The sequence below is a fragment of the Natator depressus genome, chromosome 4, assembly GCF_965152275.1.
Source record: "Natator depressus isolate rNatDep1 chromosome 4, rNatDep2.hap1, whole genome shotgun sequence".
Lineage (NCBI taxonomy): Eukaryota > Metazoa > Chordata > Testudines > Cheloniidae > Natator > Natator depressus.
In genome coordinates this window covers 67,159,018-67,178,836 of record NC_134237.1, presented here as the reverse complement: position 1 = coordinate 67,178,836, position 19,819 = coordinate 67,159,018, and the positions used below count along the sequence as shown (strand labels likewise).

Here is a 19,819-nt window from a genome sequence, read left to right as displayed (position 1 = left end):
ACCCAGCAACTCTTCAGGTGCTTTATTCTAAATAACCCTCAGTGCAGAGTACTGATCATGGTCAGGATTCCACACAAGTATTTGTAATCCCTCAGAAGCAATAGATGGCTTCCTGGATAGCCTCTGATTATAGGACTAATTGGAGATTTGGAAGTGGAAATATCAGGATGAATACAGTCAAGTACATAAGAATTCCTTTAAAAAGCCCCAAATTGAATATATTCCATAAAAATCATGTCATTCAAATGATTATCTTCTGTGTCTCTGTTTTATTTTATTAAAATTAATGTAATTAAAGCATAGAAGTAGAAAACTATGCAAATATTCACACTGTTAATAACACTGTTGTTCTACCACAAGCAAACATTGTGATTAGCATTTTCCAACCCACACAGGTAATAGAGCATAGCTATGAAATACAACAAACATCAGAAGTTTCACAGCCTGCTATATTAACATGATCCCATGTTGTTTCACATGCAACCGAAAGCTTAATATGTCTCTATTAACTCTTAATATTCCTTACCGTCTGCAGTGAAATATATTTTAATCACAATAGTGTACCAGTTTCTGAAGGTTGTTTTGTTTATTCTTGGATGTTAATTTTTGAAATCTTTGCTGTATGTTTTGCAATTTAAGCATTTTTTCATTTTCAATATTTTACTAATGGAGGACATTTACCATTTTATATTAAATAATAATATTTTACATTTAGAGCTAATCCTGTGGTTTTACTCACATGAGCATTCTTACTCACTGTGATAGGACTAACTCATGCAAGTAAACCAGATCCTTATACAACAACCTTCGTCCCAAAATTTGCCAAAGTGTTTCACAAAAAAGGGACATACTCCTGCATCTCTTACTCATTCAACTAGTCTCATTCATTCCAATGAGTGTATTAGTCTGTCAGTGCTGCAAATAATAGCTACTATTTTTCAAAGCATATTGAAAACAGAAGCATTGTATGATATTGTAAAGCCAGACTCCTGCAGACCCAAAGATCACTGCAGAACAAAACACCGACAATATCTATGGCCAGTTATGAATAATCATCATGGCGAACATAAAAACTTCTTTTCCCTGAACATTTGTTTTGAGGTTAGTTTTAGTTTTCAATCTATTTTCCAAATAGATTGAAAAAAACAAATGCATGCCTAGGGTGTCATTCAGATGTACTACATATTGTCAGAATATAATGAGGTGTTTACTTCATTCATTTTGATCACACAAATACTGACTGAACGCACAGCGTTCTTGGCTCTACTGACTCTCTTCATCTTCAAGAATTTCGCTGGTGCCTGTAGGTGTCTATCATTCCTAAGTGCTTGTAAGACAAAAAGACTCTCTTCCCCCATGCATATTTTACTCTTTGACAATCTATTGAGTAGTGCATAATGTATTTATGCAAGTATCTTATTTATTGAAATCTATTTATATTGTAAAAAATTACAAATAACATTTTAAAAATGGCTCCTAAAGGGTTTTTCAGGCTGTTGAAATTATTTTAAAAGGAAATTATAGAAGATGGTTTCCTTGGTCACCCTACAACTCTGTACAGTGTACATGGAAGAACTTAATTCACCAAATCAATGTATAACTGTTAGCCAACCTGTCATTATGCAAGGCACTGCATTTAGCCGTATGGAGTGGAAATCTATCAACTGCATGAAAAAACTTGTACAGATACAAACAGACATCATCCTCCTTTCCAAATGCAAACAGACGGACATCGTACCAAAAGGACTGAAGGTAAAAAATCCATTACAATCTACATACCATACAGACTATGCTGACAGCTTGTGCCACAAGCTCTCAAAGAAACTGCGGAATCACCTGATCAACATCCTCTACAGCAAACAGGGAAAGATTAAGAATGAGTTCTCAAAAATGGATACTCTCATAAAAAAACAACCTTCCACACAAACTTCCTCGTGGCTGGACTTTACTAAAACTAGACAAGCCATTTACAACACACACTTTGCTTCTCTACAAAAGAAAAAGGACACTAAACTTTCTAAACTACTACATGCCACAAGGGGCTACAGCAATGGTTCCCTCAACCCACCCAGCAATATTGTTAACCTATCCAACTATACTCTCAGCCCAGCAGAAGCAGCTGTCCTATCTCGGGGCCTCTCCTTCTGCCCCTCCACCCCCACGAACATGATACAGTTCTGTGGTGACCTGGAATCCTATTTTCGACGTCTCCGACTCAAGGAATATTTCCAACATACCTCTGAACAACATACTAATCCACAGAGACCTCCCTACCAACACTACAAAAAGAAGGATTCTAGGTGGACTCCTCCTGAAGGTCGAAACAGCAGACTGGACTTCTACATAGAGTGCTTCCGCCGACGTGCACGGGCTGAAATTGTGGAAAAGCAGCATCACTTGCCCCATAACCTCAGCTGTGCGGAACACAATGTCATCCACAGCCTCAGAAACAACTCTGACATCATAATCAAAAAGGCTGACAAAGGAGGTGCTGTTGTCATCATGAATAGGTCGGAATATGAACAAGAGGCTGCTCGGCAGCTCTCCAACACCACTTTCTACAAGCCATTACCCTCTGATCCCACTGAGAGTTACCAAAAGCAACTACAGCATTTGCTCAAGAAACTCCCTGAAAAAGCACAAGATCAAATCCGCACAGACACACCCCTGGAACCCAGACCTGGGATATTCTATCTACTACCCAAGATCCATAAACCTGGAAATCCTGGGCGCCCCATCATCTCAGGCATTGGCACCCTGACAGCAGGATTGTCTGGCTATGTAGACTCCCTCCTCAGGCCCTACGCTACCAGCACTCCCAGCTACCTTCGAGACACCACTGACTTCCTGAGGAAACTACAATCCATCGGTGATCTTCCTGAAAACACCATCCTGGCCACTATGGATGTAGAAGGCCTCTGCACCTACATTCCACACAAAGATGGACTACAAGACGTCAGGAACACTATCCCCGATAATGTCACGGCTAACCTGGTGGCTGAACTTTGTGACTTTGTCCTTACCCATAACTATTTTACATTTGGGGACAATGTATACCTTCAAATCAGCGGCACTGCTATGGGTACCCGCATGGCCCCACAGTATGCCACAGCCATTTTTATGGCTGATTTAGAACAACGCTTCCTCAGCTCTCGTCCCCTAACGCCCCTACTCTACTTGCGCTATATTGATGACATCTTCATCATCTGGACCCATGGAAAAGAACCCCTTGAGGAATTCCACCATGATTTCAACAATTTCCATCCCACCATCAACCTCAGCCTGGTCCAGTCCACACAAGAGATCCACTTCCTGGACACTACAGTGCTAATAAACGATGGTCACATCAACACCACCCTATACCGGAAACCTACTGACCGCTATTCCTACCTACATGCCTCCAGCTTTCACCCTGACCACACCACACAATCCATCGTCTACAGCCAAGCTCTGCAATACAACCGCATTTGCTCCAACCCCTCAGACAGAGACAGACACCTACAAGATCTCTATCAAGCATTCTTACAACTACAATATCCACCTGCGGAAGTGAAGAAACAGATTGATAGAGCCAGAAGAGTTCCCAGAAGTCACCTACTACAGGACAGGCCTAACAAAGAAAATAACAGAACGCCACTAGCCGTCACCTTCAGCCCCCAACTAAAACCCCTCCAACGCATTATTAAGGATCTACAACCTATCCTGAAGGATGACCCAACACTCTCACAAATCTTGGGAGACAGGCCAGTCCTTGCCTACAGACAGCCCCCCAACCTGAAGCAAATACTCACCAGCAACCACATACCACACAACAGAACCACTAACCCAGGAACCTATCCTTGCAACAAAGCCCGTTGCCAACTGTGCCCACATATCTATTCAGGGGACACCATCACAGGGCCTAATAACATCAGCCACACTATCAGAGGCTCATTCACCTGCACATCCACCAATGTGATATATGCCATCATGTGCCAGCAATGCCCCTCTGCCATGTACATTGGTCAAACTGGACAGTCTCTACGTAAAAGAGTAGATGGACACAAATCAGATGTCAAGAATTATAACATTCATAAACCAGTCAGAGAACACTTCAATCTCTCTGGTCACGCGATTACAGACATGAAAGTCGCTATTTTACAACAAAAAAACTTCAAATCCAGACTCCAGCGAGAAACTGCTGAATTGGAATTCATTTGCAAATTGGATACAATTAACTTAGGCTTGAATAGAGACTGGGAGTGGCTTAATCATTATGCAAGGTAGCCTATTTCCCCTTGTTTTTTCCTACCCCCCCGCCCCAGACCCTGTTAAACCCTGGATTTGTGCTGGAAATGGCCCACCTTGATTATCATACACAATGTAAGTAGAGTGGTCACTTTGGATAAGCTATTACTAGCAGGAGAGTGAGTTTGTGGGGGGGGGGGGTGGCAGGGGGGGTGAGAAAACCTGGATTTGTGTTGGAAATGGCCCACCTTGATTATCATACACATTGTAAGGAGAGTGGTCCTTTAGATAAGCTATTACCAGCAGGAGAGTGAGTTTGTGTGTGGGTGGGTGGGGGCGGGGGGGGGGTGAAAACCTGGATTTGTGCTGGAAATGGCCCAACTTGATTATCATACACATTATAAGGAGAGTGATCACTTTAGATAAGCTATTACCAGCAGGAGAGTGGGGTGGGAGGAGGTATTTTTTCATGCTTTGTGTGTATATAATAAGATCTTCTAAACATTCCACAGTATGCATCCGATGAAGTGAGCTGTAGCTCACGAAAGCTTATGCTCAAATAAATTGGTTAGTCTCTAAGGTGCCACAAGTACTCCTTTTCTTTTTGCGAATACAGACTAACACGGCTGTTACTCTGAAACCTGTTAGCCAACTGATAACTCTCATGCCACTTACTTTGTGTTGTGTGCATACACACATCCTTTGCCAGATTCTGATCCCACTGACACTAATGTAAATCTCAAGCAATCCACTGGCTCAATCCTGAGTCCTTTTGTGGCTCAAGTGGTACAAAGTGGCCATATAACTGGCTTCAACAATCAGGTGGGAATTCTCCCAGCCATCATGTCCTTCCTAGCCCACCATATGGGGCATGGTGAGAGCATGCTGCACTCTGGCAAATTCTGGCTGGTAGATGGCCATTGTGGTAACCCTGAGGCTGCTCTAAATTACACTAAATTTTGAACTGGCCCCAGCCAAACCCATAATTGGGAATCCACAGCCTGCTCTCCCATCTCTGACACACACCACAATGGTAAAGGACTGAGCCCCTTGGCTTAAACTGAGTTGCTCAGATTTACATCAGTGTCTGAGAGATCAGACTATAACTCTACTTCAAAACTGTTTTAAAAGAATTGGTATAACTAGGCTGATGGTATTCAAACACTGACTATAATAGACATGTAACTGTATCTGATCTTATCAGTGCACTTATAATTCACTTAATTTGTAGTTTTAAATTGCACATTTTCATATTCTGAATAGGCAAAATGTGTCTACAAGATATAACTTACTGCAGGGGTGTAATATGTTTATTGATTAAAAATGTCATTTCTGCACTCCATTCATACTTATGTGCACACAAAAATGTTGAGAATGATCCTTTGGAGGACCCTCAGATTCCAATGTCGTGTTACACTACAAATCGCTATAATCTATCTAAGTATATCTCGGGTTTTAAATTACAAAATGTAAATAAGAACTGACAAAGTATTATGTTATTTTTTCTAGTCACTGAAAAACTAACGCAAGCAAGAATGGAACTGTCACATGAGTAAATTCAGTTTCAGGAAGTTTATCTACACGAAAAGCTTTGCATTCCACAGTCCTCACCTGCAACATTTTTATGATCTGATTCTTGACCTGTACACATCACTTGCCAGCATGGAAACGGATTAGTAAACAGACTACTGAAAAGATTTATTATTTCTCTTCAACAACAGAGTGAAGCATGCTTGTGTGTGTGTGTGTGTGTGTGTGTGTGTTTTTATGGTGAAATACCTGGACATCTGTACAGCTTTCTTGCCTGTGCAATATCTCCTTTACTTAGACGAGTACGCTGACCAATGGCAGGTCGTATACCATTATCATCACGGGAAGGAAGAATGGTATCCAGAAACATACCCCTAAAAAAAAAAAAAACCAACAAAAATAGACTCATAAAACCTTAGCAATTTTTAATAAAACTGTCCTTGTTTTTATATTATATAATATTTATTTTATAAATAATAAACATATTTGGCATAATTAAAAAAGTAAAATGCAAAATATGAAACAAACAAAAGCAAAGAAAAAGTGAATGGAAGAGAAAAATTCCCCAAGTTTAAAATATGGCTTAAACAGTAGCAATGATATTAGAAAATAGTCTTGCTTTAATGCAAACTGGCAACTACTTTTGTATTCTGAATAGATAATAACAGCCCAGAAATTTCCTATTCAAATTTAAATTCAATGAAAAAGATTGTTGGGACCTAGCACTTGTCACACTGAAGACAGGATCTGTTGTTTGCTTAGCCTGTTTTGTCTGCCTGGCAAGGAGGACGCGCAAATTCGTGAAGCATTCCATATTTAAAAAACACAAACAATTACACATTGCCTTGTTGTGAAATTCTTCCTCTGAAGTCCCTGTTCTGAATGAAGTTTCAAGGAGGTGTTAAAGGTCTTACTTACAGCCATGAAAAGCAGGGTGATTCAGAATTAAGGTTGCCAATGCATCTTTAATTCATGCAACTGTGCTAAGCTAGTTCAATGTAAGGGTATGTAGTAAGAGCATTCTTCTGTTATGTGTTAGACTCCTGAGCTATCCTGCCGCTGCTAAGACATGAATGGTGAGCCAAATTCTGCTTTCGATTACAAATCCATGCTAACTCATTTGACTTCAGAAGAATTACTCCAAATGACTCTGATGTACCAGAGAACAAGATTAGGTATTAATCTTATCTCAGAATGTCCTTGGTTTGATGGATTTACGTCTGATTTTTTAAAAACCTGATTTTTCATGAGTTAATTTTGGTAGTATTAAATTAATATTAGGAGCAATATGAACAAAGAAATATGTTCCATTAACATGCTACAGAGTCTGAAAACCTTTGAATTCTGATGTCATGTCACTGGGCTTCTTACACATTTTGCTAGATTTTCTTTCTTATTTTTGATACTCATTTATACTTGTAGCACATACACCAAAAGCTAAAATCTTGTATTACCATTTATCAGTATTGACTGCATAATGTGGTTTCATAATACTCAGTGTTAAGGCAGAAATCTGAGCCTAGGAATAGAGGTTGCTTTTTAAAGTACACTAGATTGGCCATTTTGAATGTCTGGCCTATATCCGGCTGTCATTGCACACATAAAGCTCCCGATGACATCACTGGAATTATTCCATAAAGAGAGACTGTAGGAAATACTTCTATTTCAAATATTAGAAGAAACAGTTCAAAGTACTAACTGACCACCTGAATAACTATTTCTAGTAACAAAGCAGGATTTTTGTAAAACAAAACAGCAACTTTAACGAGAAACAATTTTATTTTTCCACTGGTATAACCTGAAAATGACCAACCAAGTGAATTTAAAATTTTAAATTCCTCTTTTGCGGTCTCCAGCACCACCTTAAAAAGGCTTATGGAAACAACAAGCCCTTGATAGTCTTAATACTTATCTATATGTTGTGGCTATTACTTCATGAAGTTTTGTGGTCTTTGTTGACCTGGTCCTGGTGACTAAAGGAAATACTAGTTACTAACAGATGGTAAAGTTCCGCACTGAATAGGACTCCCCCTCTGAACATAATCAATGGCAACCCTTATTGGCCTTAAGGACTTCTGTAAGTGATACAAAACACTCTCTTCTGCCTAAGGGTAGAATATGATTCCCTATACCACTCTCAGTTTCTGCCAGACTGGAGCATCTGAGACTAGGATCAGAAACCAAATCTTCATGTGGTAGTAATTACAGAGCACTAAGACTATGGTTATTCTTTTCTATTCTATATAAGTTCTTATGCCACCCTCCTCAACGTAGTATCTGAGCACCTTCTAGTAGTGCATTAAATAACATCTGTCATGTGTGTTTCATTCCCACACTCATCTTCTTCCTGGAGGAGGATTGTGTGTGAAGTGTTCTGTTTTGGTAGGCTGTTTTTTTTTTTTTAATGTACATGCTGCTATGCGCTTATATTAGAGAAGGCAACTGAGGCATACAGCGGATACACAATTTGCCCAAGTTCACACAAAGTCTGGGATGGAAAAGGGACTTGAACCTGAATCCTCCTCCACAGACTTTACCCTTGTGGGTTCCATTAGCATTACACTGATAACCTTTTTATAGGGTGGTTAGTGGCTGAGCGACAGGGTATGAAATATAATCAGCACTATGGGTGTCAGACCCTTTCCCACACTCAAATTTCATAGACGGGCTGTGCAAGGATAACCGGCAGTGGAGCAGCAATGTGGGAGCTCCCAATGTGGGAAAAATGGGATTCTTGATTGTGTGGCTCTAATGTCACTAACACCATGAGCAGCACAGAATGAGCTGCTGTCTCTAGTCTAGTCCAGCCCTTTCCCATGGCCCTGGTTTGTGGGGTACATTTTCCAGACTTACATCTCACTCTCTGCACCCACAGAGGTACACAAATTACATAGACTTTATGTACTGACATGAATTTCACTCTAAGAGAAAGGAACACATACCTAAATATTTCATGTGCTTGATTCTTCTAAATTTAACTTTTTGCAGCATATGAGGTTTTACAAAGTAATAGACAACTATTATGAAATGAGGTTTCCAGGTTATCTTTACATTAAATCTAAATTAAAATAAGATTAAAAGGCTGTTTTGAAATTGAATATTATGAGGGGACATTAAGCGATGTCTTTCTAAAAAAATAATCAAATTATCCTACATAGTTGGATTTAAAGAAAACCAACAAGCTGTGTTTTGACTTCTGTTGGAACACTCTCTGCGGAAGGAATATAATATTTTAAAGCTGTTCTGGAAATGCCATTGTTAAATCTATGGTTCCTAGTTTTCACATACAAGAATGGAATTAAAAGTCAAAAGGTATAACCTGAGACTCCAACCTTGAGAAGGTGTTCCTGGCATAGTGCATAATGCTGTCAAAATCATATGGTTCCCCAAGGGAGTTCACCTCTCCAGGCTCCATCTTCAGGAAGTTGTATTCCTGACCTACAAATGAGTCATAAGCAAAGTCTCAGATGAATCTTTTGATAATTGGGAAGGGGTAAAAGAGCTACAATGCCATTCACAGAAACTCATGGATCTTAGTGAATCTAGCGCTTCAGAGTAATTAATTTCTTTTATTAACTGGATGAATGGAGGAAGATCCATGCACCTAGAACACCCGCTACTAACTTTATTCTACTATACATATAAATTAGCTGTTTCATTCACCTGTGCACTGTAAGTGAATAAGACACAGAACACCAATTTGTGATAAACATGGAGGCCACAACATTCATTAACTTAGCCATCAATGATAGAAGAAAAAAATACACCCCACCACAAACAGTCCAGCAGATAGCTGTTCAGTGGGGATTCCACAGGCTGGCTACCAAAGTGACTTCGCGTAAGTAGAGGCTACCCTTTCAGTCCCCATCTACCACAACAGCTATTTGGACCAACTTCCAGCTACCCCTCCCACCCTAACCTCATGCAACTGTTAGGGGGACATGTAAGGGATGCCCGGATCTGTGTTAGAAATAGAGGTTCACTTCCAGTCCTTCAAGCAACCACCGGTCCCGGCCCAAAGCCACTGGTCCTTGTCAGTATACAAGTATGCAAACTGGCTTTTGCTCAAACCCAGATCCACTGGACTCCTGCCAAAAGTTGTGACCTACATTAACAAACAATACTGGCCAAACTTCCTGGATACTAATAGAAAATCAAAAACACCCTCACTGCCCATGCCAATTTCCTCTTGATGGAAATGCCTTTCTGACTCCAATTACCGATGACTAAGCCCAAAGTGTCTGAGAAGAAGGGACATTAGAAGCTTCAGCTAGGAACTAAGGAGGAAGGTGGAAGCTTGCAAGGTGAAGGGTGGGTGGCCTGAGAATGGCAGGCCCAACCCAGGAGGAAGGTACATACTGTACCCATTCACATGCAGGTCCAGGTGGCAACAAGTTCTCCCTGTGACATGAATCCACCAATCACAGGCAAAGCCTGAAGGAGGACAAGGAGCAGTTATTGCACCCAACCCCTTTTAGCACACATAGGAGTCCAGGATGCAGCTCAAGGAAGTAGGGAAGAGCACATGTGCAATGTGTGGACTCAAAGGGTAGCGGGAGGAGTCTGAGCTTCTCTCAATCCTTCAGAATAAGATCCATGAGAAGTGTCTGTTCCTTGCCAGTCCTGCTCAAAGTCCCATTCTAAGGAGTATGGTGGGAATCTTAACAGCTTCATTGCACCACTAATTAAAAAACGTAAATATTACTTTACGACCAAGAAATCATACAATGGCTTTTTCAGGGTACAAACTTTAACTCTTAGCCTATATCAGTTGCATGTAGTGTAACACTTAAAACATAACAAGACTGGCTTAGTTTAAAGAGATTCTCGAAACTGCATGTTATGTTGTGTGTGTTTAAGAGCTGTGTAATTTAGTTTCTTGTTTTACCCAAGCCATCTGGTAAAATAAGGCACTAAAAGCAAAATAAAACACTGCTGCACAAACACTGAGCAATTGGTTAACAAATGAAACAAAAGCACTGTTAAGATGAAAGCAGAAAAACCCCATATACTGAAAAATAAGTTCTCTTTATTTTATCCTGTTAGGCTATTTATTTTGTAGGACTCTAAAATATCCTATATCTGTTTAATCTGTACCTTCATATTTCTTTTGAGACTTGAGCCGTTATTATAATTCCATTCTGGAAATGTTTAAAAGGGATTTAAGTTGACTAAGTGTGACACCCTCTCCCCCAGTGAAAATCCTAAAAAGCTAGGATTGCCAAGTTATAGCACCCTTCTTAGACCACACAGGATGTTTCCACTGACAGCAACAGATTGTTTCTATCATCAAAAGAACTCAATTCCAACTGTAAAGGAAACACTCTAAAGACTACACATCTCCCTCACAGTACAATGCAAAACTTTAATTACAACCTCATACTTCCCTCACAAACACGTAACACATTGCACATTGTCAATCCTGTATATGTGAAAAAGTTGCTGAGGATGTATTTATTATTTGTGTTTATTATGTATGTATTATTATTCAAATGTAATTAAAAATTATGTGCATGTGTGAAAAAGTTAGGGAGTAATCATAAGTTATCAAGTCATCAGTGCATGAGCAATCAGGACAAAGTTAGGTAAGGTATGGACCTTCCTTGAGCAAGCCAACATTTGCACTTCTAGTACAAACCTTTGCTTAAGGAATATGGCCCAGATCCTCAAAGATAATTATGTGCCTAATGCCCATTCAAATCAATGAGAGTTAGATGCCTATATACCTATATGCTTATTACTGTGAGTAGTGCCAATGATTTTAGTAGGCAGGTTTTGCTGACTGGCACAATCTGATTAGTGACTGTCAACCTATATTATAAAAGGGGATAGACAGTGTCAGGGGGGAGGGAGAGCGAGAAAGAAACTGACAATGCAAGTTTGTTCTGCCTCAACCTGTTGTCAGGAGAGGGAAACTAACAATCTGATCTTGCTATAAGGCAAATTAAAGGAAGAAATATTGCTAAAATATTATGTATTAGGCATAAAAGAAGTGACAACAAAATTAGATTAGATCATAGCTGTCATCTGTTGTCTCTTGCAGAATGCTCTGCTGTTGTGACTGGAATAGCTAATAAATAAATATAACCCTTTGCTCTTGCATAGTATTTTTCATCTGTAGATGTCCACATGCTTTCCAAAGCAGCTAAGTATCATTACTTCCATTTTACAAATGATGATACTTAGGCAGAGTGAGATGAAGTAACTTGGCCAAAGTCACCCAGGTCAGAGACAGAACCAGGAATAAACCACAGGCATCCTGATTCCAAGGCATTGGCCCTAGCCTTTAGATTACATTGCTTCTCATGCTCAGCATGATAGTCCACATTTGATAATAAAAATGAAAATTGCTGATAAACCAATTTAAATTGCTTGTGAACTATAATCTATATTTTACCAAAAGCCATTTTTATCTCCTAGAAGTTTAAACATAATTTTGTATTTCAAAATTGTTACTGTGCCATGAAGAACTCACTTGAACTAAATATGAGTAATTTGTAAGAATAAATGCATCTGCAGCAACATAAGGTCTAGGCTTCTATAATCAAGCACAGTATTTGCATGCTAGCAGAAGCAGCGATTTTTATTCTTCTCAGGGACGCTCTTCTGTCCTTGCCTCTGTGAGCCAAAATCAGCTTCTGTAGCCCAACTCTGGTTCCAACAAGAACAGGTCAGACAAGCATTGCAAAGAATGGTTGATAAGAATAAAACTGTCAATTGTATGGGCCAGATTGTAAACCTGATTTGTTAATGCATTTAAATATGGGTGTATAAATGGCTAGTCAGATAACCACATATCAATTTGCATACCAATATTGGTTTTATGTATACAATCATCATTACTGTGCATGCAAATTTGATGCAAAATTGCAAAGGCATATTTCCACGTCAACATGGGCTTCTGAAGTTTTGAAAATCACGCCTTTAGCATCTAAAACATCAACTTTGAAATACAGTATCTCTGGAATCATAGGTTTATATCTTGACAAGATTATCTCAACCTGCCTACTTCACAGTTAGGTAAACTGAGTATCATACAAGTCAGGACTTCCTGGGTGAGTGTCATTAGCTTCTTATTAAAAACTAAATTTCTAGCCTTTATGGTTATGAAGAAAGCCTTCCAATTGTGAACCAAGTGTAAACCAATGAAGTGATGTCTTGCTTAGCCTGCATAGACAGTTTCAGTGCTGCTACTGCTTGGAAGTTTTATCAGGCACCTGAAGCTGTTGTGGGAGGCAGCTGCTACCACTTTTAAGAAGCAGGGTTGTCAAGCAGGAGCCTACTACTTCTTCCTCCTGAAGTAGAAGGCTTTGCAGGATGATCATGGTACATAGTCATGTGTGTGCCACTGCAGCAGAGGGTTTGTGGACTTGTACATGTGTGGGAAAGGGATGAGATCATATATTTATTTAATGAATGGGTAGGGAGAATGCTGTCCAGCAAGACTTTATTGTTGAGCAAAACAGCCTTAACTATTTTATTTAGGAGTATGGGAAGTGGCCCAGCACTCGTGTATTGGAGGCAGCATGAATTAAGTTAGCCGGTGTTATTTGAGTGGGCAGCACTAATTAGAAGAACTGAGTTCACCCAACAGACCCACGCCCAGTAGTATACAATCAGTAGGAGAACATATAGTAGGGGGTGTGGCTTGGTGCAGGTGAGGCTTAGGCACCAGTATAGTTCAACATGGTGAATAGGCATAGACCCAGAGCAAGTAAGCATTGGATGGAGCTGGCTGGAAAGGTTCTCCTCCATGGAAAATGTTGACTTTTCATTGAAAAAAACAAACATTTTCTGACTGAAAACAGAAAACTTTTGATTTTTGATGAAAACTCAAATGTTCCCATATAAAGCAGACACTTGTCACAAAAAATGTTATTTAGACAAAAACTAAATTTTCTGTCAAAAAACAATTTCTGTTAATGTTTAGTTCATTTTCCAAGCCTTGTCACAATTGTACTTATCTTTAACATGAAACCACAGTCCTGCCTCCACTGTATGAACATGAAAGGTCCCTTGGCTCTTTTCATAAGACTAGTGGTTTTCCCTGAAGTCCCTCCAGGTTGCTTAACTGGCTATTTGGCTGTTTCTCTCCACTCCAGTAGTATACTTCATACTTTAGTGGTACTGTATAAACTGTATATAGTTTGAATCATTTTGGGATCCCTCCAGATAAAAAAAATGGTGTAAATGTAAAAATGTTAATTTTGGCTAGTTTATTAGAATGGTGAATTTTCTAAGAACACTCAAAATCTCAATTGCAATTATTTGAATTGAAAAGACGCATTTTAAAAATGTAAAAATTGTTACAATCTTCAATAAAACAAAAATAAACAGTGAAATAATATAACCTAAGAACCCTTAGCAAATTGTCTCACCTGGCTGGATGTTTTCTCTAATGATGGTTACATGGTCATCTCGGTCTGGCCGTGTGTGTTCATGCCAAAAGCCTATCACATGCCCTAGTTCATGAACAACAATTCCAAATTTATCACAGTTCTTGCCAATAGATATAGCCTGAGGACCATTCCCCCTTCGACCCACATAAGAACAGCACCTGTAATAAAAATGTCAATAGAGATTAAAACTTTCAAGAAAACGACTTAAAAATAAAATTTTGCTAGAGGGTAATTTAAAAAAAAATCAATACAGTACATTACATGACAATGCTACAACAAGCTGAAGTTAGTATTTACAGTAGTTAATACAGAGTATTATTATATATAACTATTAGAATGAATTTCTTTATCCAAGGTGCCACTTGTGACCCAATGGGACTGTTATTTGTGTCCCTGGAGTCATTCTGAAAACAAAGGAGATTTATACACCAAAACAAACAAATAAAATAAAATGGTTGTGATTAAAATCCATCTTTTTGCTATGTTGTGCTGCTTCTGTGCTGTCTTTCATATGAGAGTAGCACATATAACACCACCAGATGTGCTGGGGATGTGATTGGCCCTCTACTGCTCTGCTTGGGAATGGAGCACCTACTGCAGCTGTCTCTGGATCATTAGGAAGTGCTGCCATCAGCTTTTTCAAATTCCTCTCCCACATTCCCTGAATAAGGATCCATGAAGAAACATCTTTTTTTTCCCCCCAGTAGAGGAGACAGTCCACACCAAAAACCCTCCACATCTTCATGCTTTCTGGCTAGGAGAGAGAAGTTGCCCTCACTCAAGAACTAATGGACGGGGAATGTTCCACTTCAGTACGCAAAGAGCAAAACCTATTTTAAAATCTAAAAATGCTTTCTATGACAAATAAATAAAAAATAAAAAAAGAACAAAAGTAAAGTCTCCATGACTAACCATACTGGACTTGAATCTTCTCTCATGTAGTCTCCTCTCAATAGTAAAACACTAGTTTTCATACCACTGTAACTCCATTGATTTCACTGGGACTATTCATATGTTTAAAGTTAATCATGTACCTAAGTGCTTTGACGATTGGTGCCTAAATCACATCAGAAATTGAATTAGAAAACTATTGTGTCTACATCTATTTTCCCAAACCTTTCACCAGGCCCCACAGACTTGTGTCTCCATAAAATCCCTCAACTCTAAAAATACACAACGATTCCCCCTCTATAGCATTCCTGTTGTATTTCTGACTCATTCCAGAACCACCAAATGGTCTGAGGCCGAACAAAATTTTCTTTCTAATAAGAACACAAAAGCTATGAGTTTGGTTCCAATATCCCAACCTTTCAACGAGACTTATATAGCTGTGGGGGCGAGGAACAGGGAAGAGTGGAGAAGAAGCAGCAGGGAGCAGGGGTAGATTCCTGCTGTGTCTATCTCTGCTGTACTTCGTACCACTCATCCAGATTTCATAGTCACTCAACTCTGGCTGGCTACTAAGTAAATCTTTCATTTTTAATCTGAAAATTCAAGCTACTTCGTTAATTATGGTTGCAGGACTTTAGAAATATTAAATGTTAATGATACCATAACCCTTTGAAGATTTACCTAACATCTCACAGAACAAAACACAGAAGAGAGATGAATACTTTGTAGATAACCCTGAAATGGAGTGAAATGAGGTTTAGAATCCCATGATACTCCTGTGCTTGAGTAAACAGGAATGTCATCTCTCCCCCTCGCTGAGATTTTTCTGGGTATATGTGACAGATAATGTGGCCCACAAAAGTAATCTTTCAATACTGGGAGATTGTAGTCCAGAAATAAATGGTCTACTTGTTCTCCCTCTCCCTTCTTCTTGGATAAGAGTCTTCATCCAGAAGAGTCATATTTTTCTGAGGAGTGGTAAAAAAAAAAAAAAAGCCAGCTTCACAACTGCTCTCATTTTTCATTCCTTTTTTTCTGTGCTTTCATGATTCCAATGTAAACTAATGGAGCTCGTATGCCCTTTTCAGCATCCATACTCAGCAGTTTTCTGAGATGTCTGCTCTTTTGGAAGGTCTGGAAAAATGTAGTCTGCTCACTATGACAGGAAAAGGAAAGAATGGAGACTAAAGCAAAACCTATAGGGATGGAGAGATATTTGGGATCAAATGGTTGGCTGAGATTTCTGACACACATCTGTCTCTATCACTTTATCTACTGCGTACAATATAGCAAGAATAGTAAGAGGTGAATATGACTCCATCACAAGCTCTTTAATGACCTTAAAATAAAAAAAAGTATCCTACAAAAAGTGAAAACATGGATGAATTGCTAAGGAGCAGTTCAGAGGAATAGCACAAGGATGTAGAGAAAAAAAACAGAAAGACTAAGGCACAAAATGAATTACACCTAGCAAGGGACATAAAAGGCAATAAGAAGAGGTTCTTCAAATGTATTAGGAACAAAAGAAAGATGAAAGAAAGTGTACTTCTTCTACTTAGTGGGGAAGGAGAGCTAATAACTGATGACATGAAGAAGGCTGAGATGTTTAAGGCCTATTTTGCTTCAGTCTTCATTAAAAAGGTTAATGGTGACCAGATATCCGACAATTAATATTAACAAAAAGGGATCCGATGAAATTCATCCAAGGGTACTTAAGGAACTACCTGAAACAATCTCAGAACTGTTAGCAATTACGTTTGAAAACTCATGGAAGATGGGTAAGGTCCCAAAGGACAGGGGAAGGGCAAACAAAGTACCTATCTTTACAAAGGAGAAGAAAGAGGACCTAGGAAATTAAAGGCCACTCCACTTAACTTGAATACCTGGAAAGATACTGGAACCAATTATTAAATTATCAATTTGTAATCATCTAGAGGATAGTAGAGTTACAAGGAATAGCCAACATGGATTTGTCAAGAGCAAATCTGTAAAACTAACCTAATTTCCTTCTTTAATGCAGTAGATATGATATATCTTGATTTTAGTAAATCTTTTGACAATGTCCCACATGACATTCTCATAAGCAAACTAGGAAAATGTGGTCTAAATGGAATTATTATAAGGTGGAGGCACAACTTGTTGAAAGACTGCACTCCAAGAATAGTTATCAATGATTCACTGTCAAACTGGGAAGGCATATCTAGTGGGGTGCTGAAGGAGTCTGTCTTGTCAATATTTTCATTAATAACTTGGATAATAGAGTGGAGAATACGCTGACATTAGTGGCTGACACCAAGCAGGGAAGGGCCACGAGCACTTTGGAGGACAGGATTAGAACTGGAAAGGAATTTGACAAATTGGAGAACTAGTCTGAAATGAACAAGATGAAATTCAGTATAGACAAATGCAAAGTACTACACGGAGGAAGGAAAAATCAAATGCACAACCAGAAAATGGGAAATAAGTGGCTAGGCTAGGCTACTACTGAAAAGGATTTGGAGTTCTAGTAGATCACAAATTCAATGAGAGTCAACAATGTGACAGGTTTCAGAGTAGCAGCCAAATGTGACAGAATTTCATAAAAGGTTAATATCATTCTGGAGTGTATTAACAGGAGTGTCATTTGTAAGATATGGGATGTAACTGTTTTGCTCTAATCGGCACTGGTAAGGCCTCAGTTAGAGTACTCTGTCCAATTCTGGGCACTGCACATTAGGAAAGATGTGGACACATTGGAGAGAGTCCAGAAGAGAGCAACAAAAATGATAAAAAGTTTAGAAAACCTGACCTATAAAGAGAGGTTAAAAACTGGGCATGGTTAGTTTTGAGAAAAAAAGACTGAAGACCTGATAATAGTCTCCAAATATATTAAGGGCTGTTATAAAGAGGACAGTGATCCATTGTTCTCCATGTCCACTGAAGGTAGGATAAGAAGTAATGGGCCAAGAGAGATGTAAATAAGATATTAGGGAAAAGTTTCTAACTATAAGAGTAGTTAAACACTGGAATACATGTCCAAGAGAGATTGTGGAATCCCAATCACTGAAGGTTTTTAAGAACATCTTAGACAAACACCTGTCAGGGATAGTCTAGGTACACTTGGTCCTGCCTCTTTGTGGACAGCTGGACTAAATAACCTCTTGAGGTCACTCCTAGCCCCACATTTCTATTATTCTAATCCTGCAGGCCCTCCTTGAAGAGTCTGGAAACCTACGGAAACAGCTGGAAGCAAATCAGGTGGTTATCTCCTCCTTTTGCTGTACAGGAGCCACAGTCCGGTGGCACCTTAAAGACTAACAGATTTATTTGGGCATAAGCTTTTGTGGGTAAAAAACCCACGTCTTCAGATGCATGGAGTGAAAATTACAGGTACTTGCACAGATACAGACAGATATTTATGCCTGTCTTTTCATACTGCTAAATTCAGTGCCTTGCATGGTACCAAGTACTGAATTTAGCTGTATGAAAAAACTCGCACAGATACAGACAGATATTTTTGCCTGTATCTGTAATTTTCACTCCATGCATCTGAAGAAGTGGGGTTAGACTTTAAGGTGCCACCAAACTGTGGCTCCTGTACAGCAAATAGGAGAAGATAACCACCTGATCATCATATACAGACTAATATGGCTACCCCTCTGATAGCTAGAAGCAAGAAGAGAGAAGAGGTACCAGCATAATGTGAGCAACTCCTCTCTGTAACCCTCAAGTGATCTATACACCACTGTTTTCAAAATGCAATCTAAGGAAAAAATAAACTAAAAATAATTTATAATTTCTCCAAGATGCTACCATATTACTGCCAGAGCTCTGTTACTGGAGGGTTACATGACTCTGTTAACTCAATCGCAGATGAGCCTCAACAATGGGTAACTGAGACTGCATATTTAGGGGGGAAACATATTTAAATAGAATAAAACACATGGATTGGCTATTTTAGTTTGAGCCAATTCCCTTGTATTTACAAAGAAGGCAACAGCACCTTCAGTCAGTATTATACCAGCCTATTTTGTGTCTTATATCCCACTGTCAATTACTTTTTCAAATCATGAGGCAATAGCATAGTCCTAGAAAATTCAGCCACAGGCAGTACTCTTCACTGTTTTTCTTCTGCTGCTTCTTCTTTATTCTGACTGTCTCAAACAGAAACATAGAACCTTTCAAGATTCTGCTCTATTAATTCCAAAAGCTAGGCAATGGGATTTGAAAAAAACCTAAAACATTCATCACAGCACATAGAATCACATAAAATGTTTGATATGTAAACAAATACTAATTATTTGCCTTTGAATAACAGTAGTGTAAAATATTGTCCGAGGGAGCTTTGGGTTTTATATCACAAAATGAGGTCGCTTTTTACAGTATATTCTTTGATTTTGTGAAATTTTACTGCTATTCCCATTAAAGCGAGACAATGTGGGCAAGATTTTCAAAAGTAAACAGTAATTTTGGGTGCTCAACTTGAGATACTGTAAAGGTGTCCTGGCTTCAGAAGGTGAATGGACAGGCCTTTCTGAAAACCAGGCACCCTCGGGCATCTCAAGTTGAGCAGCCAAATTATGTTAAAAACAGAGTATCAGCCTATTTTTAAAAAATTGGCAATTTCTTAACTTTGATTACTAAATGGAGTTCAAGCACTTCACACAGATTGCAGACTAGATCTTTGATTCTCTTTTTCTACTTCAAAGAAGAACAGCCATCAACAGTAAACGCTGCGTCTTAAAATAACAGTAGTAGTATAGAATCCTCGGGGAGTGGGGGGGTCGTTAGGA

General features: G+C 39.0%; 1 protein-coding gene across 1 annotated transcript in view; it reads right to left on the bottom strand.

Moving 5' to 3' along the window:
- Positions 1 to 19,819, bottom strand: part of TLL1 (tolloid like 1) — a 196,048-nt gene that overhangs the window by 66,684 nt on the left and 109,545 nt on the right. The window contains exons 6-8 of the mRNA XM_074951107.1: positions 14,136 to 14,314; positions 9,090 to 9,195; positions 6,007 to 6,131 (exon numbers count right to left, since the gene is read on the bottom strand). Of these exons, the coding sequence (XP_074807208.1) occupies positions 6,007 to 6,131; positions 9,090 to 9,195; positions 14,136 to 14,314 (410 nt within the window). The remainder of the gene's footprint in view (positions 1 to 6,006; positions 6,132 to 9,089; positions 9,196 to 14,135; positions 14,315 to 19,819) is intronic.